Below are 19,051 nucleotides of genomic sequence, written 5' to 3' on the forward strand. Positions count from 1 at the left end.
AGATGCAAGATTCCTAAATGTCTCAGTGGTTAAGAACACCGGGTACTCTTTCAGAGGAACTGGTTTTGCTACCAACATCCATGTGGCAGCTCAAAACACTTATACTTGCAGTTCCAGGGATGCCAATAACCCCTTGTAGCCTTCATGGGTACCAGGCATGCCCATATTACACATACATATATGTAGGTACTCACATATCTTTAAAATAAAAGTAGATTTTTTTAAAAAAGCAAGTACAGAACTGCACACCTGTAATCCCCATTCTGTGAAATAGAGACTAGAAGACCTGGATGATCACTGGCCAACTGTCTAGTTGAATCCGTGAACTCCAGGTTCCATGAGACCCTATCTCAAAAAACAAAGAGAGGTGATTAAGGAAGTTTGACATGAGCCTTGTCCTCCACATAAAATGTGTATGCATATCACATGAACATTCACCTATACAATCTCATGTAAAATATGTAAGCACCTGTGCGTGTTCTCACATTATATACACATTGCTTATGTGCACACACACAGGAGCTCACAGGCTTTAGACAAGGAGCTGTCTACAGCTGGGCTGCTTGCGGAGGCTGAGTTAACGTGCTTCTCCTCCTGTCAGGACCACAGTACGGGACTGTGGAGAAGGCCTGGCTGGCTGTCATGTCTGAAGCAGAGAGGGTAAGTGAGCTGCACCTGGAAGTGAAGGCGTCGCTGATGAATGAGGACTTCGAGAAGATCAAGAACTGGCAGAAGGAAGCCTTTCACAAGCAGATGATGGGAGGCTTCAAGGAGACCAAGGAAGCAGAGGATGGTTTCCGGAAGGCCCAGAAGCCCTGGGCCAAGAAGCTGAAAGAGGTACCTCCCTCCCTTCCTGCACTTCCAGGAACTCACCTTAGCCACAGGAGAGCACAGCTGCTGGAGAACAGGTTGTCTCTGGGCCCAAGACCCTGTTATATGTGCTTTCTTCAAATTTAATCCATACCAGCCCATCATAGACTGTAGACAGGACCAGAACTTCACATTGCTGGCAGAACTCTAGACTCAAGGTCTTGTCCAGTAACATCTTTCTCTGCCACCTGGAGAATTGTCTGTTGGGTGCAGGAGACCTTTGGACTAGTATAAAAGGTTAATTCAGAACTGTCCTTTTCCTTATGTGGATTTCTCTCCCAAATTGGCATACAACGCTGACCCCCACTCCTTCAACAGTCAAACCCACTGAGTCCTGTGTGGCCTTGGCTCACTGGCAGATGTCATCCGGCCATTCTGACCTCAGCATGTCCACTTCCTGCCTGTAGCAGGACCTCTGCCTCTCACTGGAACGCTGTCCCTCCCACCTTTCCCAACAGCTGGGCTGCTTTCCTCAGAGTCATCCAGAACAGGCCTCCATCTTTGCTTGCTCTCCTTTTCTCTACACGTTGGCTTTTTACCACACCCTTTCTCTGTCTTCCTGCCCCTGAGCCTTCCTAAATGAAACTGTGTTCCCTCCATGAGTTCACTACATTCTTCTTTTTCTCCTAGAATGAAATCTGTGGCTTGGGTTCAGATATGTAAGTCACTTTTAAGAATGCATGTGTCTCTGAGGGAGGAAAGGCAGGAGATGGGGGATAGCTGCTAGAGCCTGGGAGGAGTATCTAAGCCAGTTCTCAACCTGTGGTCAAACGACCCTTGACCCTTTGTAGAGGTTGAGTAAGACCATCAGTCTTGAAAAAAGAAACACCAGAAAACACAAATGTTTACATTAAGATTCATAACAGTAGCAAAGTTACAGTTACAAAGTAACAGGGAAAATAATTTTGTGGTTGGGGTCACCACAATCTGAGGAACTGTACTAAAGGATCCCAGCATTAGGAAGGTTGAGAACCACTGCTCTAAGCTCATGACCTTGAGACCAATATGGACATTGTATCGTATCGTGACCCTTTGTCAAAAGAGAAGTCCTTGGAAACTGTGACCTGTTCCTGCCCAGCCCACCTTAAGCTTTTTTTTTTTTTTTTTAATTCATGGGAGAAAGGGTGTTCTCTCTCCAGCACATGAGCTACCCCCACCCCCACCCCCACCCCCATTTCTTTCTCTCTCTCTCTAGGGTCTCACTTTTGACAGGGTCTAATTGGTTGACCTGGACTCAGTATGTAGATTAGGTTGACCCTGGAACTCAACTCTATCTGCTTCTACATGCTCCACCAGCCAGACTTTGGAACGTCTTTCTGTTGACTGTCCTGACATGTACTTTCCTTGGGTATCCATACCTCTTCCTTTTACTCCAAGCAGTCTCAGGGGCTTTTCCCTACCGTTCTCTATAGAATTCTGTCCCTGCACTTCTCGTGTCCCTAGTATCTTCCTCTAATTGATTTCCTCCATAATACTTAGTCCCTTCTAATTAACTCCAACATTTAATGATGCCTGCATTTGGCCACCTAATTCACATCTACAAATGAAGTCAAGTGTCAGTTCTTCCTATCCTGTGTCTCCAGTGCCTAGAACCATGTGTTGAGGATAAATATTTACAAAGTGAGGCCTTTTATTCAGCCAGTTGTTATAGTGACAAAACACAGACAATGATGTCCCTGCCTTTCCCTCTCTTCGGACAGCACATGGAGTTCCCCAGGCTGTGCCCTCTCCAGACCTGAGCTTGCAGCCGTGTTGCATTCAGAACTTACTCTCCCTGTAGGTAGAAGCAGCAAAGAAAGCCCACCACACAGCATGCAAAGAGGAGAAACTGGCCATCTCTCGAGAAGCCAACAGCAAAGCAGATCCATCCCTCAACCCTGAGCAGCTGAAGAAACTGCAAGACAAGATAGAAAAATGCAAGCAGGATGTCCTGAAGGTAAGCCCCACAATTGCTTTGCTCTGTCCAATGCTGTTCACCTGTGTAGCACACAGTGAGTCTTTTAGAACTGTTTGATTAGGTGACTGGATGAAGATAAATGCCAATGAAACATTCTTGGGGACTCACAGATAAGCACTTGAGCCACACCTCAGCAAGGGCATTCTACCTGCCTCAGCTAAGGACAGAACCAAGTGCCAGGCAGGCATGAGAGTGTGGTCCTTGTGCTCAGGGGAACAAGTTAGTGTGGCTTCTCAGGAGATAAGTTTGAGGACAGCGGGGATGAGCAGGGAAGAGCAGCTTGTGCAGAGTGCAGAAATGAGGAGGGCACGTAAGCAGAGCTGGGGGTTAGGACCAGTGCTCTCCACAGGCAGGCAGATCTAGGAACTTGGGATATACTAGGAAGACCTAGACCAGGGAAGAGGGGAAGAGTATGGGGAAGGGCTGATAAGACTGGGTTAGAGATGTGGAGGAAAGACTGCAAATGGAGATCCAAGGATTAGATGCAGGTTGGGAGGGTGTGTCTAGGAGCCCATAGGGAAGTAAGGCATTGGAGAGAGGCAGTTGCCCTTGACCATACCAATAGCAGAGGTTACAGGAGCTGGGAGTGACAGAACAGTGGCTTTTGGCCAATAAGAGAGGGAACAGATTATCTTAATATCCACTGCCATGCCCTGGGAACCCTTCTGCGTCTGCTGTGAGGCTGTCTACCTCAGTGGGTCAGTGAGAAGGTCATATAAATAAGACTTTGTCGGAGCACTTTGTGATCTGATGTGTCCCACTAGTACTGGGAAGGCTTCTACTTGGAAGATTCCAGAGTCACAGGAAATAAGTAACTAGCTGGTAACTTGTCATTTAGAAACTCCTGGGGGCTGGGCTTTTCAGCTCCCTGTAACCAGAGGTTTCTCTGCTCATCCTATCCCGCAGCTGCTTCTAAATAATCGCACAGAGGCTTAATATTAATTACAGAATGGTTGGCCTATAGTTCAGGCTTTTACCAGTCTGCTGGCATCTTGTTTCTTGGTCAGCTGGCTTTCGTCTCTCCCTACTCTGCCCTTCCTTCTCCTTGTATTCAGTTTGGCTTCCCTGCCTAGCTATAGGCCAAATCAACCAATGAGAGCAACATATATATATTCAACAACTCCCGTTTGCCACTGCTCTAGACGTGAGGGGCCAGGGAACCACCCCCCCCCAAGCACACGCACCTGTGGCCTATCCTAGCCTACCTAAATCTACAGGAGGAGATGAGGGGTCACAGCAGGCAGTTTTCCCAACAGAACTTGAGGCTGGCAGATAGAACCTACTTGACACCCTTGCCAGACTTGAGATAAGGCATGGCATCCATTTGGAATGTGTGGTGGTATTCCTGCTCTGTGTATAAAGAGCCAAGGTCGCCGGGTGTTGGTGTCACACACCTTTAATCCCAGTGCTCCAGAGGCAGAGGCAGGCAGATCTCTGTGAGCCAGCCTGGTCTACAGAGCGAGTTCCAGGACAGCCTCCAAAGCAATACAGAGAAACCCTGTCAGTGAGGACAAATAGTGTGCTGCTCTGTAATGTGAGAGCAGCAATTCTGACTCCAGAGCCTGCACCCTGCACTACTGCTGTCCTCACCTCCACACAGAGCATCTCCATAAGGGACTGGGATCAGGAACTGGGGGAACTTCGGTGAGGGATCTGCGTCTCTATGGAGTAGGTACTAGAGCTCAAGAAACATAAGGCCTGGGGAATACTTTGTTAGGATCACAGGGAATCTGCTGCTCAGGAAGTTATTTAGAAGAAAGATAAAACACATCTTTGTGTGCTTCTGTCTGTGTAGGAGAGGGCAAACCTTATTTTTCCCCCCACACAGAGACAGTATGCTTCTTCTCAGTACAATGCTTTCTCGCAGCAGACCGAGAGTATGAGGTCTAACCTAAAGTGTCTGTCCAGTGGCTCCCCTTTGGGAACTCGCCTTCCCTTGGTGGTCTGCCAGTGATCTCAGAGCCTGAGTGATCTATGTAGCCCTAGAATGCTGGAGGAAGTACCAGCTGCTGCTCACAGACCTTCTCCTGGCTAGTCAGGAAGTGAATCCTGCAGTGTTCATCAGAGAGGAGGTTCTCTTCAGGGGCATAGCATCTCTGAGGGGCCATTGGAGACTTTATAGTTAGGGGATTTTCTGACTAGTGATGACCCTGCTTGGTTCCTGGTTGATGCTGGGGACAGCACATAGCTTCAGCTGGAAGAGGGGAGTTTCCAGTAAGAGGAACATCATCTGTAGTTCTCCAAAGGCGCCCAGAGGCTTTGAGATTTGAATGCTCGTGACCCTCAGTGCTGAGGGTCTGTGATCCAGTGCTTCTACACAGTGCTTCCAGATTGGAGCACAGGTAGTGCTAAAGATGATGGGGCATAACCAGAGAGTCTCTGGAACTCTGTTCTTGCCTAAGTGACCTTTCCTCATAGAGGACCCAACTCGACCATTTCTAAGGTCAGAAAAAAGCAAGGAACCATATGCCAAGAGAGGGACAAAGCCAGTAATGGAATTCAGAACGTGGTCAGGAAAAGCTTCCAGAAGAGGAATCTCCTTAGAATGTACAGAAAGGAGTTTCTATGCCTGAGTCTTAGGGTAGATGGAGGAGATGCGATGCCCAGTGTGAGAAGACAGAGAAGTTACTCCAGGGGTCTGGGTTCAGGGACTGGGCTGGACTTGGAGAATGCTAGACTCTGGAACTCTTGCTCCCACATTTGGAATCTGGGGAGGCCCGAGCAGCAGTGGGGCACATGGGGTAAACAGAGGTGGGATGGAAACTATCCTCTGCCTGTGCCAATTTCAACACAGACCAAGGACAAGTATGAGAAGGCCCTGAAGGAGCTTGATCAGACCACACCCCAGTACATGGAGAACATGGAGCAGGTGTTCGAGCAGTGCCAGCAGTTTGAAGAGAAGCGCTTGCGCTTCTTCCGGGAGGTTCTGCTGGAGGTTCAGAAGCACCTGGACCTGTCCAATGTGGCTAGGTAAGTCTGAGACAAAAAACCCATCATTGTGACTTACAGGGAGGCTGGTATTGAATAGACTCAGGTGCTGCATGTCCACCTTGGGGGACAGGGCAGTCACCCAGAGGGCCTGTTTGCAGAGCCAGCATACAGCACTGCCATAGAAGGCTGGAGCAGGGCAGGCATGGTGGGCTTGATGCTGCCAGAGCCAGCATTCTGGAAATCCACCTGGGCTGACACAGCACTGGCCAGGCCTCATGTCTTCTGCCCCCAAGGACAGTCCCTTGTAGAAGTCTTCTCATTCCTGCTGCCAGTTCAACCATTGGAATCTTGGTGACTGTAGGTCCTGGGGAAGCCAGAACAGCAAGATGCTAGTTTGATTGTAACACAGTGTACCTGCATCAGGGGAGACCCAGATAACAGGACAGAGATAGAAATCTACTTTCTTCATACATCTGAAGGATCTTCCTTTGAGAAATGGATGTCAGGTCAAAGCTTGCTGTCAGGAGAAAATGGCATCCCTTTTGTCTCTTTGAAAAAGATGGAAAGTAGTCACTGCACAGCTGCTCTGCTGTCATTTCCTCTCTGTGACAGCCTAGAAAGAAGGCAGGATTGTCCCCATCCTGCTGATGAGGAAACTGAGCCGTTACACAGCTTTTAGGGTACAGGAAACGGGACAGGGCTGGGACTGTGTCCTGCTCTTCTGTGTAAGAGGTACATTCCACGATGTTTGTACTTGGCTGTGGCAAAGGCCTGAATGAGCACAGTCTACCCCTATGTTCCAAGCCACCTGAGGTGGGGGTGGGGACACGCAGAGGGGGGGTGGCACATGGTGTGGTCGCTCCTAGGGTGGCATGGCAGACAACAAGGGAAGCTCATCACTAAGTTCTAGGACAGAAATCACAAACCAAGGTATGGCCACACTCCTCCTGAAGGCTCCAGGCAGGTCCTTCCTGCCTCTTCTAGCGTGTGGGGTCTGCCAGTCCTCGGCTTCCCGGACATCTGAGCACGTCTGTCCAGTCCTCTGGCCATCTTCCCCTGACTGTCTAGTGTAGATGTCTCCTCCTTTATGTAGGGACAGCAGCCCTGCTGCATTGGGGACACTTTACAGACCCTGTTTTAAGTTGTTCACCTCTGAAAGACAAGGTCACCTCCTGGGTGGGGTTGGGGCTTCAGCTATTGTAGTTGGAGAACACAATCCAATCCTTAGATAGAATAGGTCTTATGCCCACTCCGCATTGACAGAAAGTGGGGCTACCAAAGCAAGTTCCAGGACAGCCTCCAAAGCCACAGGGAAACCCTGTCTCGAAAAACCAAAAAAAAAAAAACCAGATAATAAGTGATCCCTCAGGTCTAGTCAAGACCGTGTTCTTGGCTACAGGAGGTTGGACTGTCTCTCGTAGTTCTGCCTTCCTCCCATAGTGCCTTTCACTTGGGGAGGAAACCTGCAGCTCTCCCGACATTCTCCTCTAATACTTCTTCCTCAACATGACCTGACCCAGTGGGACTGCACAGTTGTGCCACGGAGCACACCCAAGATGCGATGCAGGGCAAGCTCAGTGTGCCACCTGGTTATGTGAAGCTTATTTGTCGGTGGTGCCAGGTTCTAGAGAATGGTGTGTGCATCTGTACGTGTGACGGCCCGGGAATGGTGTTCCTGATCTATGTCTGGGAGACAAGATTCCTGCAGACTACAGAGACGATCATGCAGGGTCTGTTGTGGCTGTGAGGAATGATGGCTGGGCCCTGCCTTTTGTAGAGCTGTCCTTCTGTCTCTGATATAGCTATAAAACCATTTACCGAGAGCTGGAGCAGAACATCAAAGCAGCTGATGCGGTAGAGGACCTGAGGTGGTTCAGAGCCAACCATGGGCCAGGCATGGCCATGAACTGGCCACAGTTTGAGGTAAGGAGTTGACTCTGCCCACCTGGGAAGAGACCTCTGCCCAGTTAGTTGGGCTATGAATGGTGTTCTCACTCCCTGCTTTGTTGCGCAATAGTCCTGACTGTGGTAGTGTCTAGTGTCCCATTACTGTCTCTGATGTCCTGAGGTACTCTCACACACCATTGCCACTCCCCTCTTGTCCCAGACCAAAAAAAAAATTGTTTATCTCACCATCCAGGGTATCCAGGAATTGAAGTACCCAGTCTGTCCCTAGGCCTCATTTTAGGTCACAGGTGCAGCCAGTATTAGTGAGCTGCTTATCTTATCCTTTTCTCGGGAACTTTTTCCTGCCTTGGGCTGTAAATCCAATGAATCTTGTCTCAAAATTAGTTTTCCTGTTCTCCCATTTTGTGGGCCTTAGGTGGCAGTATATTTATGTTATAAAATCCAAAGGCCCATAGATCTTGAAGCTGGTTTGGTCACCAGGTCCACCTAGCTCCCTAACAGCAGTATAGGAGGTAGTAGCCAGAAGTCCCAGCAGCCATGTTCCTGAAGGAAGGCATTCTCTCCTGCTCATTCGTTCGGTATAGTATGGCCCCCATCCTGTAACTGCTAATAAAAGAGTCTTCCAAGCCAGCCAGACGTCTCTAGCATGGCTATGGCTTCTCTGGCCTGATAGTAGCCAAAACCTGGACTGCATCTGTCCTTACACCTTAGCAAGTAGCTATGTGTGGCTTAGTTTTCCATGTTCAAGTCTGAATAGCAACCTGGGGTTATTGAAGGGCATAACCTGATCTATACTGGGTTATCACATAGACCTGGGCTCCCCCCAAGTTCTTCAGCCCTTTTTGAACTGTATTAGTCCTTACCCCCACACTTCCAATTTTTAGAAATTCATATGATTTCTCCAAATTATGTCCCCTGCATCTACCTATCAGGAGACTGCAGATCAGGCAGGGCCCTAGGAGACACTAGGGTCCACTTTCTAGTGTAAAACGGCCATAGAGCAAACAGTGCTTTTTCCATGGGCGTGGCACACTTGGAAAGAAGTATGCTAAGTGGCATCCTAGGCATAGCTCATACTCGGCTTCCAGTCTGCTCGTTGCTCTAGAGTGGCACAACGCACCATATATGTGACACTTTCCTGCTCCCCTTAGGGTGGCTGCTGCTCCAAAGAGGGCAGCAGCAAGGAAGATTGGGCTGATTGTCCTTCTGGAAGAAGTACCCTGGCCAGAGTCTATGGGCTCCTCTCTGTGGGTCCCTGGCTGGGGACCAACCCTCCTGTGTTCCTATTGATAGTTGTCGCCAGCTTGTCTCTGACTCTCTCTAATGAAGTTATTTTCATTTTTCATGCCACAAGGATGAAGTAAGTTTCTGTTTATGATTAACTCATGGATTGCCATGCTCCCTACTGCATGCGGTCAGCCCGCTTAGTCGCTTGTCTATAGAGGCCCAGGACATAGTCCTTTCTTCCAGTAGTCCCCAAGAGCTGACTTGTGAGAGTCCACTTATATTTAGAGGTCGCACGGGGAACTTGAGGTTCCAACTGAGTTCTCAGCTCACTTATTTCCATCAGGACTGTCATTAATAGACCAGGTGACTTGGGTTGAGGTCTGTGGCCCAAAGTTATGATCCATTCTGTATGGACCTCAATTTCTCTTGACCTCTCTTTATTTCCCCATCTGACAAATCAAAAGCTAGACTTAATGTAGCGAAAATGCCCTGTGGCCTCGATATTTTGTAAGATGGAATGATGCTGTGCACTGAGACAAATTTGGTTTAAATTGTTAAATTTAAAGTTGTATTTGTGTTTGTGTGTATGAGAGAGAGAGAGAGAGAGAGAGAGAGAGAGAGAGAGAGAGAGAGAGAGAGAGAGAGAGAGAGAGAGGAGAGAGAGAGAGAAAGAGAGTGAGAGCATGAGCCAGAAGGTAGCTTTGTGGAGTTAGTTTTTTCCATCCATCTTAACATGGGATTGAAGTTGGTTTGTCATTCTTTCAAGGCAAATGGTTTTTTCTTTTTTTTTTTTTTTTTTGCACTTTTAACCTGATTAGTCATCTTACCAGGTTATAATTCCACTTGTTTGATAAATAGAGATGGGAGATAAGGAGAAATTAATAAGTGCTTAAACACATGGGACTGTTCTGGAAAATCAAGACCTAGCCCCCTTTCCACCTATATGTTTCAACAGTTAGTGAAAGCTTCTTGTTAGGAAAACAGAAAACCCATGGGAACATAAAATCTGTTCTCTGTTAGCTGCCAGCATGTCACTCTGATTAAAAGTGATTAAAAGTTCCTTTTTAAGACCTGAGCATTCAGTGTCTACCTGTCAATCTCCTTTGCCATGCCATAGTCACCTAGCCTCTGATTTTATTTGTAGTTCTGGTGCACTTTCCTATATGGTAGACATGCTCAGAACCCTTCAGAGAGCTGTCAACTCTGACCTGGATTTAGAAGTAAATGGAAAGGATCCTTAGTGCACTAAGCTGTGTGCCTCAGCCAGGCTCCCTACAGGACTGGCTTATGTCTACATGAGAGGCTCAAGAACTCCAGAACCCATGGCATGGGGGGATAGAGCCTAAGAGCTGAGGTGAGCAGGGAATGGGAGTGGAAGACTCTCTGGGACAGAAAGTGTCATGAGCCATGGTTCATGTTTGTGTGGGGATGGAGGTGGGGATGAGTGTGTGGTGTGTGCGGTGCTGGGCGTAGCATCTATGGCCCTATGTATGGTGGGCAGGCACTCTATACTGAAGTACTTCCCCAGCCCTCAGTCCTAGTTCACTTGTCACCATCATGCCCTATAAAATCTGCTGTTTCCTGTCGGGGCCTTGTGGTTAAATGCGTGCTAACCTTCATATCCTTTAGGCCCAATAGGCAGCTTGAGGTTTCCTGGGAAACAGAAGAGCAGGGGTCAAAAGGCTGAATGTTACTAATAGCACAGGGCAGCTGCTGGCTGGGCAGATATTTTGGACCACTGTGGTTTCCCAGAAATGAGCCTCCCATTTCTTTCCCATGACCCACTTGCCCAGGAGTGGTCTGCAGATCTGAATCGAACTCTCAGCCGGAGAGAGAAGAAGAAGGCTGCTGACGGTGTCACGCTAACAGGAATCAACCAGACAGGGGACCAGTCTGGGCAGAACAAGACTGGCAGGTGAGCTCCAGGCATAGCTGCAGTCCAGACCTGACCATCTGGTCAGGAGTGAGGATCTGCTGGTCCTGGGATGCCACCAGCTTATGCTCTTGGATGATTCCACATGGAACAGGGACCCCAAGAACAAATGTCTGGGAACTCTGTGAGCTCTGCGTGAAGCATCTCTCAATTCTGTTTGCTTGCTGCTGGTGTTCCTGAAAAATCCAGAGAATGCCTTTTGCACACTGTGCCTGTCCTGATAAGGAAGATTCCGGTTTTAGCTGCTTGTGTTCATCTCTGTGGTACAGCCCTGGGTGGAAGTAGCAGATAGAGACATGACACCAGTAGCATCATCTTGTTGGGACGTCTGTGTGGAGGTGCCAATGGATTCAGAACAGTGGGGGATGCTCACATGTCCCCTGTACTTAGTGGTAGTTATTTCTGAATAGGTTTGGGGTTTAACTCAGCAGCAGATCATTTGTCAAGCAAGTAAAAGCCCTGGGTTCAGTCCCAGCACTCTGAACAGAACACTCCCTTATCCTCATGACAGAAGTCTCTGACTTCATTGTATAAAAAAACTTGTGGATAGAAGGGGCACCAACTGTAGTCCTTAGAGCCTTTTGGAAAGTATGTGCTGTAGGACTTGGCTAGAGGCCTCTGTGCCATGCTTAGGTAATTGTCACCTTAGCTCAGGTTCTAGTTAATAGGCTTGGGGTATAAATGAGGCACTAAGCTCCTACCCTCCTAGACTCCCTAGTCGCACATGACTGGTTCTGCTCAGCTGCTGTGCTCAGAGGTCTTGAGGGTCTAACCTCAGAACCAAGCCATCTTCCCCAGTGCCCTTAGTGCTAGTAGTAGGTAGGAGGGATTGGGATCTCCCTGAGGAGTTCCTGTGGGCTAGTGGCTGTCCAGAAAAAATGTACCAGTTCAGTGCCCAGCACCAAATCCTTCACATAAGTCCATTAGAGCAGGGAGCCCAGATGGGCAGAGGGTCTGGTGGCATCCAACACACTACCTGTGCATGGACAACCAGGCAGGGTCACTCTGGCATTCGTGGGGTTTCCCACTTTCTGCTGATGACTCTGGGGTGGTAGCTGCTCGGTTTTATGCTGCCCAAAGCCCTGACCACTGGTGTGGGTGGCAGTTGTAGCCAGGGAAGCACAGTATATCAGCCCAGCGTGACTTTCTACACATTTTTCTTGTGGTGTCTCCCTGATATAGTGCACTACTCCCTGCAGCCCCTCCCTTCATCCCACTCCCTAGCACCCAGTGTCTTGCTGGAGAGTGCTAAGCTGGGAGACAGTTGGCAAAGGATGGTTTGACCCCAGAGCGCTAGAGATCCCTCTATGCAGCAAGCTTTAGTGCTGACCGTGGAAGCTCCAGCACCAGGAAGTTCACCATTGGTGTTTATTAGCTAGAAGGGGCACTGGAGAGCTGGGGAGGCCCCTACTCCATGGATGCAGTCCTTCTGGGGCTGCTGCTTCCTAGAGGAACTCCACCATCAATTTTTTCCACTGACTAAGCCTTATGTGGGAATGAGGGGGTGGAGAAACCCTGAACCAGGAAGTGCTTGTGCACCTGTGGTGGACTTATAGGTGATGGAGGTATAGTGACACATCAAAGTATAGCCCCATGTCCTACTATAATTATCTTTTAGTCAAACAACACCGTCCTTATCAGATGAGGGAGGAGATGCTGTCACTCTAGAGATGCTGTCACTGTCTTCTGCAGATAGAGTCACCAGGGCCCTCAGTGGGCCCCCAGCTGTGATCCCTGAAAGCTCTCTTTCTCCCCCCTAGCAACCTTAGTGTCCCGAGCAATCCCGCCCAGTCCACGCAGTTACAGTCCAGCTACAACCCCTTCGAGGACGAGGACGACACGGGCAGCACCGTCAGTGAGAAGGAAGACATTAAGGCCAAAAAGTTGGTGAACACACACTTCCCTCTGGCTTCCTCCTCGCTCTCTGTGTGTCTCCTTTCTCTCTATCCAGGGGTCTCGGGGTCTCACCCCTCAGCATTTCAGCAGTGCATGCATCCTGCAGGACTGGGTGCCTGCGCTCTGCATTCCAGGCCTGCTTGGACAGTGTCAAGCCTCTCCACCTCTCCGGGAGGGCACAGCTAACACTCTGGTTGCTTTTCCTCTGTCCTTTGTTAACCCTTTAAGGCCTGAGCAGCACCACTACAAGAAGACAGACAGGCAGTTTAAGCTGGGGGGCCTGCTGAAGTGGGTCTTGGCAGCCCCCCAGCTTCTCTTGAGGGCTCAGGATGAGTGTGGATGGCATGAAGGCTCAGAGAGGCCTGGCTGCACCTGCGTGTGGGGCAGGAACTCTGGGTGGGGACCTCACATCCTCTGTCAGTCCCATGCTAAGAGCCTCATGTCATTCTCTGTCGCAGTGTCAGCAGCTACGAGAAGACTCAGAATTACCCTGCTGACTGGTCTGACGACGAGTCTAACAACCCCTTCTCCTCCACGGATGCCAACGGGGACTCTAACCCGTTTGACGAGGACACTACCTCAGGAACAGAAGTTCGAGTTCGGGCCCTCTATGACTATGAGGGGCAGGAACACGATGAGCTGAGCTTCAAGGCTGGTAGGTGACCTTCCCAAATACCCACCCCAGGACTGGAGGCATCCAGCCTGCTGAGACTTGCTTGTCTTTTGTTCTCAAAGTCTTGAAAAGTTCCTGCTAGTTTCATGTGTGGTTCTTAACTCTAGTACCTTTCCCCTACTCGATCTCTGCATGTCCCAACCAGGGAGATGATAGTGTGTTGCTCGTGTTGGGGCCAGGTGAAGGCCATCTCTCTCCGACTTGTGCTTTGTTAGCCATTGACCTTCGCTGTCTGCTGGCTGTCAGTTACCGGCTGAAGTTACTACCTCTGATTTTACAGGGATCTGTCTGTGTGCTGTTAACTATGTTAAGATCTCTATGTTCTGACGTTTATGTTTTTGTCTCTTTACCATGACAGGGGTTTAACTATGGAAGCCACCAGACTATAGCTGCTGTCTTTCTTGGGTAACTCAGGGTTAGCTCTTGTCTCTGGTCTCCTAGGCAGAAGCTTCTTGCAAGAAGCTATGCTTACAATTTAACCTGTCACTAGGAGCAAGATGATAATAATAAAGGACAATAGTGACTTAAGTGTGTCCTTCAAAGCCTTTGGGGAATAGTCAGAATGCCATTACTGTCCTTCCTATTGGCTGTGTAGCTTGGGTGTCTCATGCTGCCTACTAGTCCTCTTGTTTATCCTCTTCGGTACTGTAGACTTTGCTGTGCTGATCTTTTTAGCCCCTACTTATGTCCTCACTGTGAGCCAAGGCAGTTTTTCCTTACTGGCCCCAGAGAGCAAGCTCCTGTGTCACAGCACAACAAACTCAAGCTCTCTGCATTCTGGGAACCTCTTGTTAGCACTCAGGCCTCAGTGGTCTCTTCATCTGCAGAAGTGTCTGAGAGAAGACCCTGTTTGCCCAGGGGTCTGCCAGGCCAGCAGTAGCTCAGGAAGCAAACCTCAAAAGGCTGCAGGAATGAGCCCCAACGACACCTTGAACCACTATACAGAATGAAAACATGGGGGCATGTTGCTAAGCAAGGCAGCCTGGGATACACAGAATAGGCACAAGGCTGAGCCTGGTACTATTACAACCTGGAATGCTACTTGCTACAGGGTTACTTAAGAGCTGCCATCTTTGAATCACATTGGTCTCTGGGACAGAAGCGTTGAAAATAGTAGTGAAATATCCAGGGTCTTGCCCATCTTCAGGAGGCTGTCTGTCCCTCTGTCCTGGAGACCCTCTAAGGATCCTTCTAGAAGCATGTTTCACACATCCACATGGGATTTGGATGCACAGGTGACTTTCTGTGGTCAGTGTTGCCTGTTTTGTCACTATGGCTATCCTCTTTTTGTTTTGCAGGGGATGAGCTGACCAAGATAGAGGACGAGGATGAACAGGGTTGGTGCAAGGGACGCTTGGACAGCGGTCAGGTTGGCCTATATCCAGCCAACTATGTCGAGGCTATCCAGTGACAGGCCATGGGCAGGCTGGCGGAGAGACAAAAGTGGGGAGTTCAGGAGCTCTGTTAGCCTTGGCCTGTGCAGTGACACCTCTAGTGCCCCCAGCAGCCGTGTAGGCATCCACTCCACCTGCAAAAGATGACGGTTGTGTTCTTGGCTCCCTGATGTGTTTTGAAGGCAGATGAGCTGGTGATTTCACTGGGGACTTGACCCCTTCTCAAGCATATCTGGACAGATCTAGGCACAGGAAGACATGGTCCAGCAGCGAAAGCCAAGCCCCTCCCTACCTGCACCATCTCTCTGTATCATGGATCTGCACCTTCTTGCCCTTGCCTCTCCTGAGTCAATGATGGATCACACTGATTCCTGTTCCACTGATTATTTTCTCTGATGAGTTCCTACCTGCAAGTTCAGTGAACAAACTTCAACGTCATTTTCTGAGTAAAGAGTTTGAGGTTTTAATTTAAAGGCAATGTACAGTTATACTTTTATATATGCTCTTCCAGTCACGTAAATTATGGCCTAGATTGATCCAAGATGGTCTCCATGTAAGCTGCCTTCATTTCTCTGTTTTGTCCAGATGTGGGGTTGCTGCAGCAGGGTTCCTTGGCAAGTGCCAGTTGCAGGGGTAACATTTTGCAGCATTCCCCAACATCACTTATGTTTAGAAATTATTTTCACTCTATTCTTGCTTCAGTTTTTGCAGATTAACAGTTTTATTAATGATTTGGAAAGTTAAAAGAAGACTAACTTTTCAAAGCAGCTGCATCTATGGATTAAGATGCTTTACATTAGACTCATGTCTTAATGTATATCTGTATATATTATTTGATATTCAGAGAATCTATAAAGTTCACCTACTGTTGAAATGAGCATTGATGGCTTCTGACAGCAGGTGTTGTCAGCTGCTTGAAGCCCATGGCGTTGAGGCACAGGCATGGCTGGCCAACAGCCTCCTCCCAGTTAAGATGTAGCTCTGGCCTCTGAGTGGAGGCTGCTGGGAAGTCTAATTCTCTCTGGCCGGAACTCCAGGTCCATGGCAGAGCACTGGGAAATCTCCCAGGTCCTTGCAGTCATCACAGGCTTCAAGGGTCCTGTGCCACTCACTGGAATGTTGCAGGGGTTCCGCCCCCAGCACAAATCCCTCCAGGTACCCTTGTCCTCAAGTGCAGTGGGATTGTTCTGAGCCCCACGGATAGGCTGGGGGAAGGCTTTATTTTGTTAGCTCAGTGTGCACTGTTGCTTATCAACAACTCGCGTGTCTTCGGTGTTTGCCATGAGCACCCTGTTTCACTGTGGCTGTGTATCATGACAACTTACCAGCAGAAACCCTTGTTCCTATGCTGCAGTCCTTAACATTTAGAAATCCCTTTAAGTGTATAGTATTTTAGAACAACAACAACAACAAATCAATAAACAGTTGATCTCGTGCGTTTGACAGGCCTTTTGCTTTGCATCCAACTTCGTGTTCACACAGCTGATAGGCCTGTCTCCTTTGGGGCACACCAGCTGAAACACAAGACTTCTTCTCAGGGCCATGTCCTGCCACCCTGTTTCCCCTGACCTAACAGAACAAGACCAGCAGCCACTTTTCCATACCTGTGCATACCTACTGTGTGTTGATCCTTTGGGTGCCACTGTAGTAAGATATCTCCCCCCCTCCATACCTGTAGCGCTGATCGTGCCCATTTGGGCGTGGTCACAGGTGAGGACTTGATGGAGGACAGGACTAGATCTGGGGTGGCAGACCCCAGAGCTCTCTCTTGCTGCTGGTCGGGTCACAGGGAACAGCTGGGAGGATCCTTGGAGCTGGAACCTGTGGCAGCCTCCCGCCTCTTGTGTAAGTGTAATCTCTCCAAATAAACTTCATTTAACTTGTACTGAGTCTAATGAATCTTGAATCCCGTGGGCCAAGACAAAACCAGACCCAAATTTTCCAGTAGAAAGAACCAGAACCAGGGTAGAGATGGCTCCAAAGTACAGGCCAAATTCAACCTAGCCCAGCCCGGGAGTGAAGTACCAGACTCAGGGCCAGAATACCACCATTACAGGATAAATGTGTCTTGTTTGTTGAAAACCCTTCCCGCTACAGTGATAGCTTTTCAAAAGAAGATATTGCAGAGGTGATTGGGTCTCGAGGGGAAGATTCCTATGGTAGGATCAGTGTCCTTATAAAGGAGGCCTGTGGGGTCCTGTCCACCCCCCCCAGGACAGCTAGGAAGCACTCTCTAGGAAGTGGCTGTGATGTGCTGTCAGACGTGACAGGATCTTGTACCCAATCGTGGATCCTGCTGTATGACCGTAGTCACCTGAGCCCTTGCAGACAGCTCTGGAGTTCTTGAGCTTTGCTTTGCTCATCTCTAAAACGGAGCACTAGGAGACATCTGTGTCTCACTCTGTGTGACACTCCATCCTTTTAACATCTGCTGCCTTGTTTAACTTTTATGGTGGCCCAGTGCACTAGGTGGCATTAACTTTATTTTATAGATGAGGAAACTGAGGCACCGAGAGCCACTTGTCCAAAGCAGAAAAGCTGCCATGCAACAGAGTAAGCTTCAGATCAGGCATGATAGCCCAGGCTCCTTCAAGCTGGTCTGTTGTTGGCCTGGTAGCACCTGCCTCAGAGGACACAGCACTGGGCCCCTTGCCTGTACCCACTGGTACCCACAACACTTAGTGCCAGACATGCTGGTGCATACCTTTAATCTCAGCAGACAAAGATAAGGGGATCAGTCTGAGTTTGGGGCCAGCCTGATCTAAATGGTGAATTCTAGACGCATAATGAGATCCTGTCTGAAAAGGAAATGTCACCTAGCTAGGCCATCTAATTTGAAATGCCCCTCCTCTCTGCAGCCCTTCGTACAACTCTCCCCTTGTCACTATCCCCAATAATCAAAATATAGAACTCCTGTTTGCCCGTCTTCCTAGTCGACTTCTTTATACTCTCATGGTCTTAGCTGTGTAGCCCAGACTAGCCTCAACCTCACAGTCATCCTGCCTCAGCTTCCTCACAGTCAATAGCTCCCATGCCCAACTTGTACTGATCTGTCTTCTCTTTAGTTTTGTGCCATTTCCAAAATGTATTATGAGTAGAATCGTTTGAAAAGTAGCCTTTGGGGCTGAAGACATGGCTCAGTGATTGAGAGAATTGGAGCTCAGATGTCCAGAACTCCCAGAACGTGCCAGGTAGGTGTGGTATCCCACCTGTAATTCAAGCCTTTGAAGGCAGAGACAGCATCTTCAGAGCAAGTCAGGAACAAGCTAACTAGCTAGGCTAGAGGTATCAAAAAGCCCCGGGTTTTGTTGAGAGACCCTGCCTCAAAGAACACGGTTAAGACCAATTGAGGAAGATTCCCAATATTAGCCTTGGACCACCACATACACATGTATTCATGTACACACCCATTTGCACATGTGCATGCACTTACATGTGAGCATGCACACACATGTATACTACATATGTATGAAAAGGAAAATTGGTCTTTTTTCCACGTTATTCCATGTAGTTTTGTATACATGCTTGGATTCATTCATTCAACTGAAGGATATTGTGTTTCTAGTATTTGAGGATAATAATGTTATAAGCACTAATAATGATCAGAATTTGGGGACCTTGGGAAATGGTTCAGTGGAGAAAGCATTTGCTCTGCAAGCCTGAAGATCTGAATTCAGATCCCCAGCACCTATATAAATGCTGGATGGGCATAGAAGCCTGCCTATAATTTCAGCCCTCAGACAAGGAAGACAGAAGATCCCTGAAACAAGACTAGCTGGTGGGAGCTCTAGGTTCAGGTAAGAGACCCTGCCTCAATGAATAAGGTGGAGAGTTGTGAGGGAAAACATTTTAAGCTACCATAATCAAGTGTACACATGTGCGGTGTGTATATACACACATATACATGCATTTACACACCACACAGCAAAAATGTCCAGTGTTTCATGTCAGTTATTTTTGCCTCAAATTACAAATATGCTAATGACTGGGTGGTAGTGGTGCACACCTGTAATCCCAGTACTTGGGAGGCAGAGGCTGGCAGGTCTCTGTGAGTTCGAGGCCAGCCTGGTCTATAGAGCGAGTTCCAGGACAGCCTCCAAAACTACACAGAAAAACCTTGTCTCACAAAAACCAGTGTGTGTATGTGTGTGTGTCACAAATGAAGCTATTCTAATAAGAGGTGTTAGCTTCTCTTTTTTTAAAATCTAGCTACCAATCCAGGAAACAATCTCTAAATTTGCATATTTATTGGGTTTTTCTAG

At 48.5% G+C, this 19,051-nt stretch overlaps 1 protein-coding gene across 6 annotated transcripts in view; it reads left to right on the forward strand.

Moving 5' to 3' along the window:
* Positions 1-16,674, forward strand: part of Pacsin2 (protein kinase C and casein kinase substrate in neurons 2) — a 94,816-nt gene extending 78,142 nt beyond the window's left edge. For 3 of the 6 annotated variants that reach the window (XM_040754076.1, XM_040754078.1, XM_040754077.1), the window contains exons 4-12: positions 602-837; positions 2,651-2,806; positions 5,622-5,797; positions 7,561-7,681; positions 9,021-9,026; positions 10,687-10,808; positions 12,587-12,709; positions 13,181-13,377; positions 14,694-16,674. In XM_040754076.1, the coding sequence (XP_040610010.1) occupies positions 602-837; positions 2,651-2,806; positions 5,622-5,797; positions 7,561-7,681; positions 9,021-9,026; positions 10,687-10,808; positions 12,587-12,709; positions 13,181-13,377; positions 14,694-14,806 (1,250 nt within the window). In that variant the 3' untranslated portion in view covers positions 14,807-16,674. The remainder of the gene's footprint in view (positions 1-601; positions 838-2,650; positions 2,807-5,621; positions 5,798-7,560; positions 7,682-9,020; positions 9,027-10,686; positions 10,809-12,586; positions 12,710-13,180; positions 13,378-14,693) is intronic. The other 3 variants (XM_040754080.1, XM_040754079.1, XM_040754081.1) reach the window with 3 other exon arrangements.
* The last annotated feature ends 2,377 nt before the right edge of the window (positions 16,675-19,051 follow it).

This window comes from Mesocricetus auratus, unplaced genomic scaffold (genome assembly GCF_017639785.1).
Source record: "Mesocricetus auratus isolate SY011 unplaced genomic scaffold, BCM_Maur_2.0 Super-Scaffold_100010, whole genome shotgun sequence".
Taxonomy (NCBI): domain Eukaryota; kingdom Metazoa; phylum Chordata; class Mammalia; order Rodentia; family Cricetidae; genus Mesocricetus; species Mesocricetus auratus.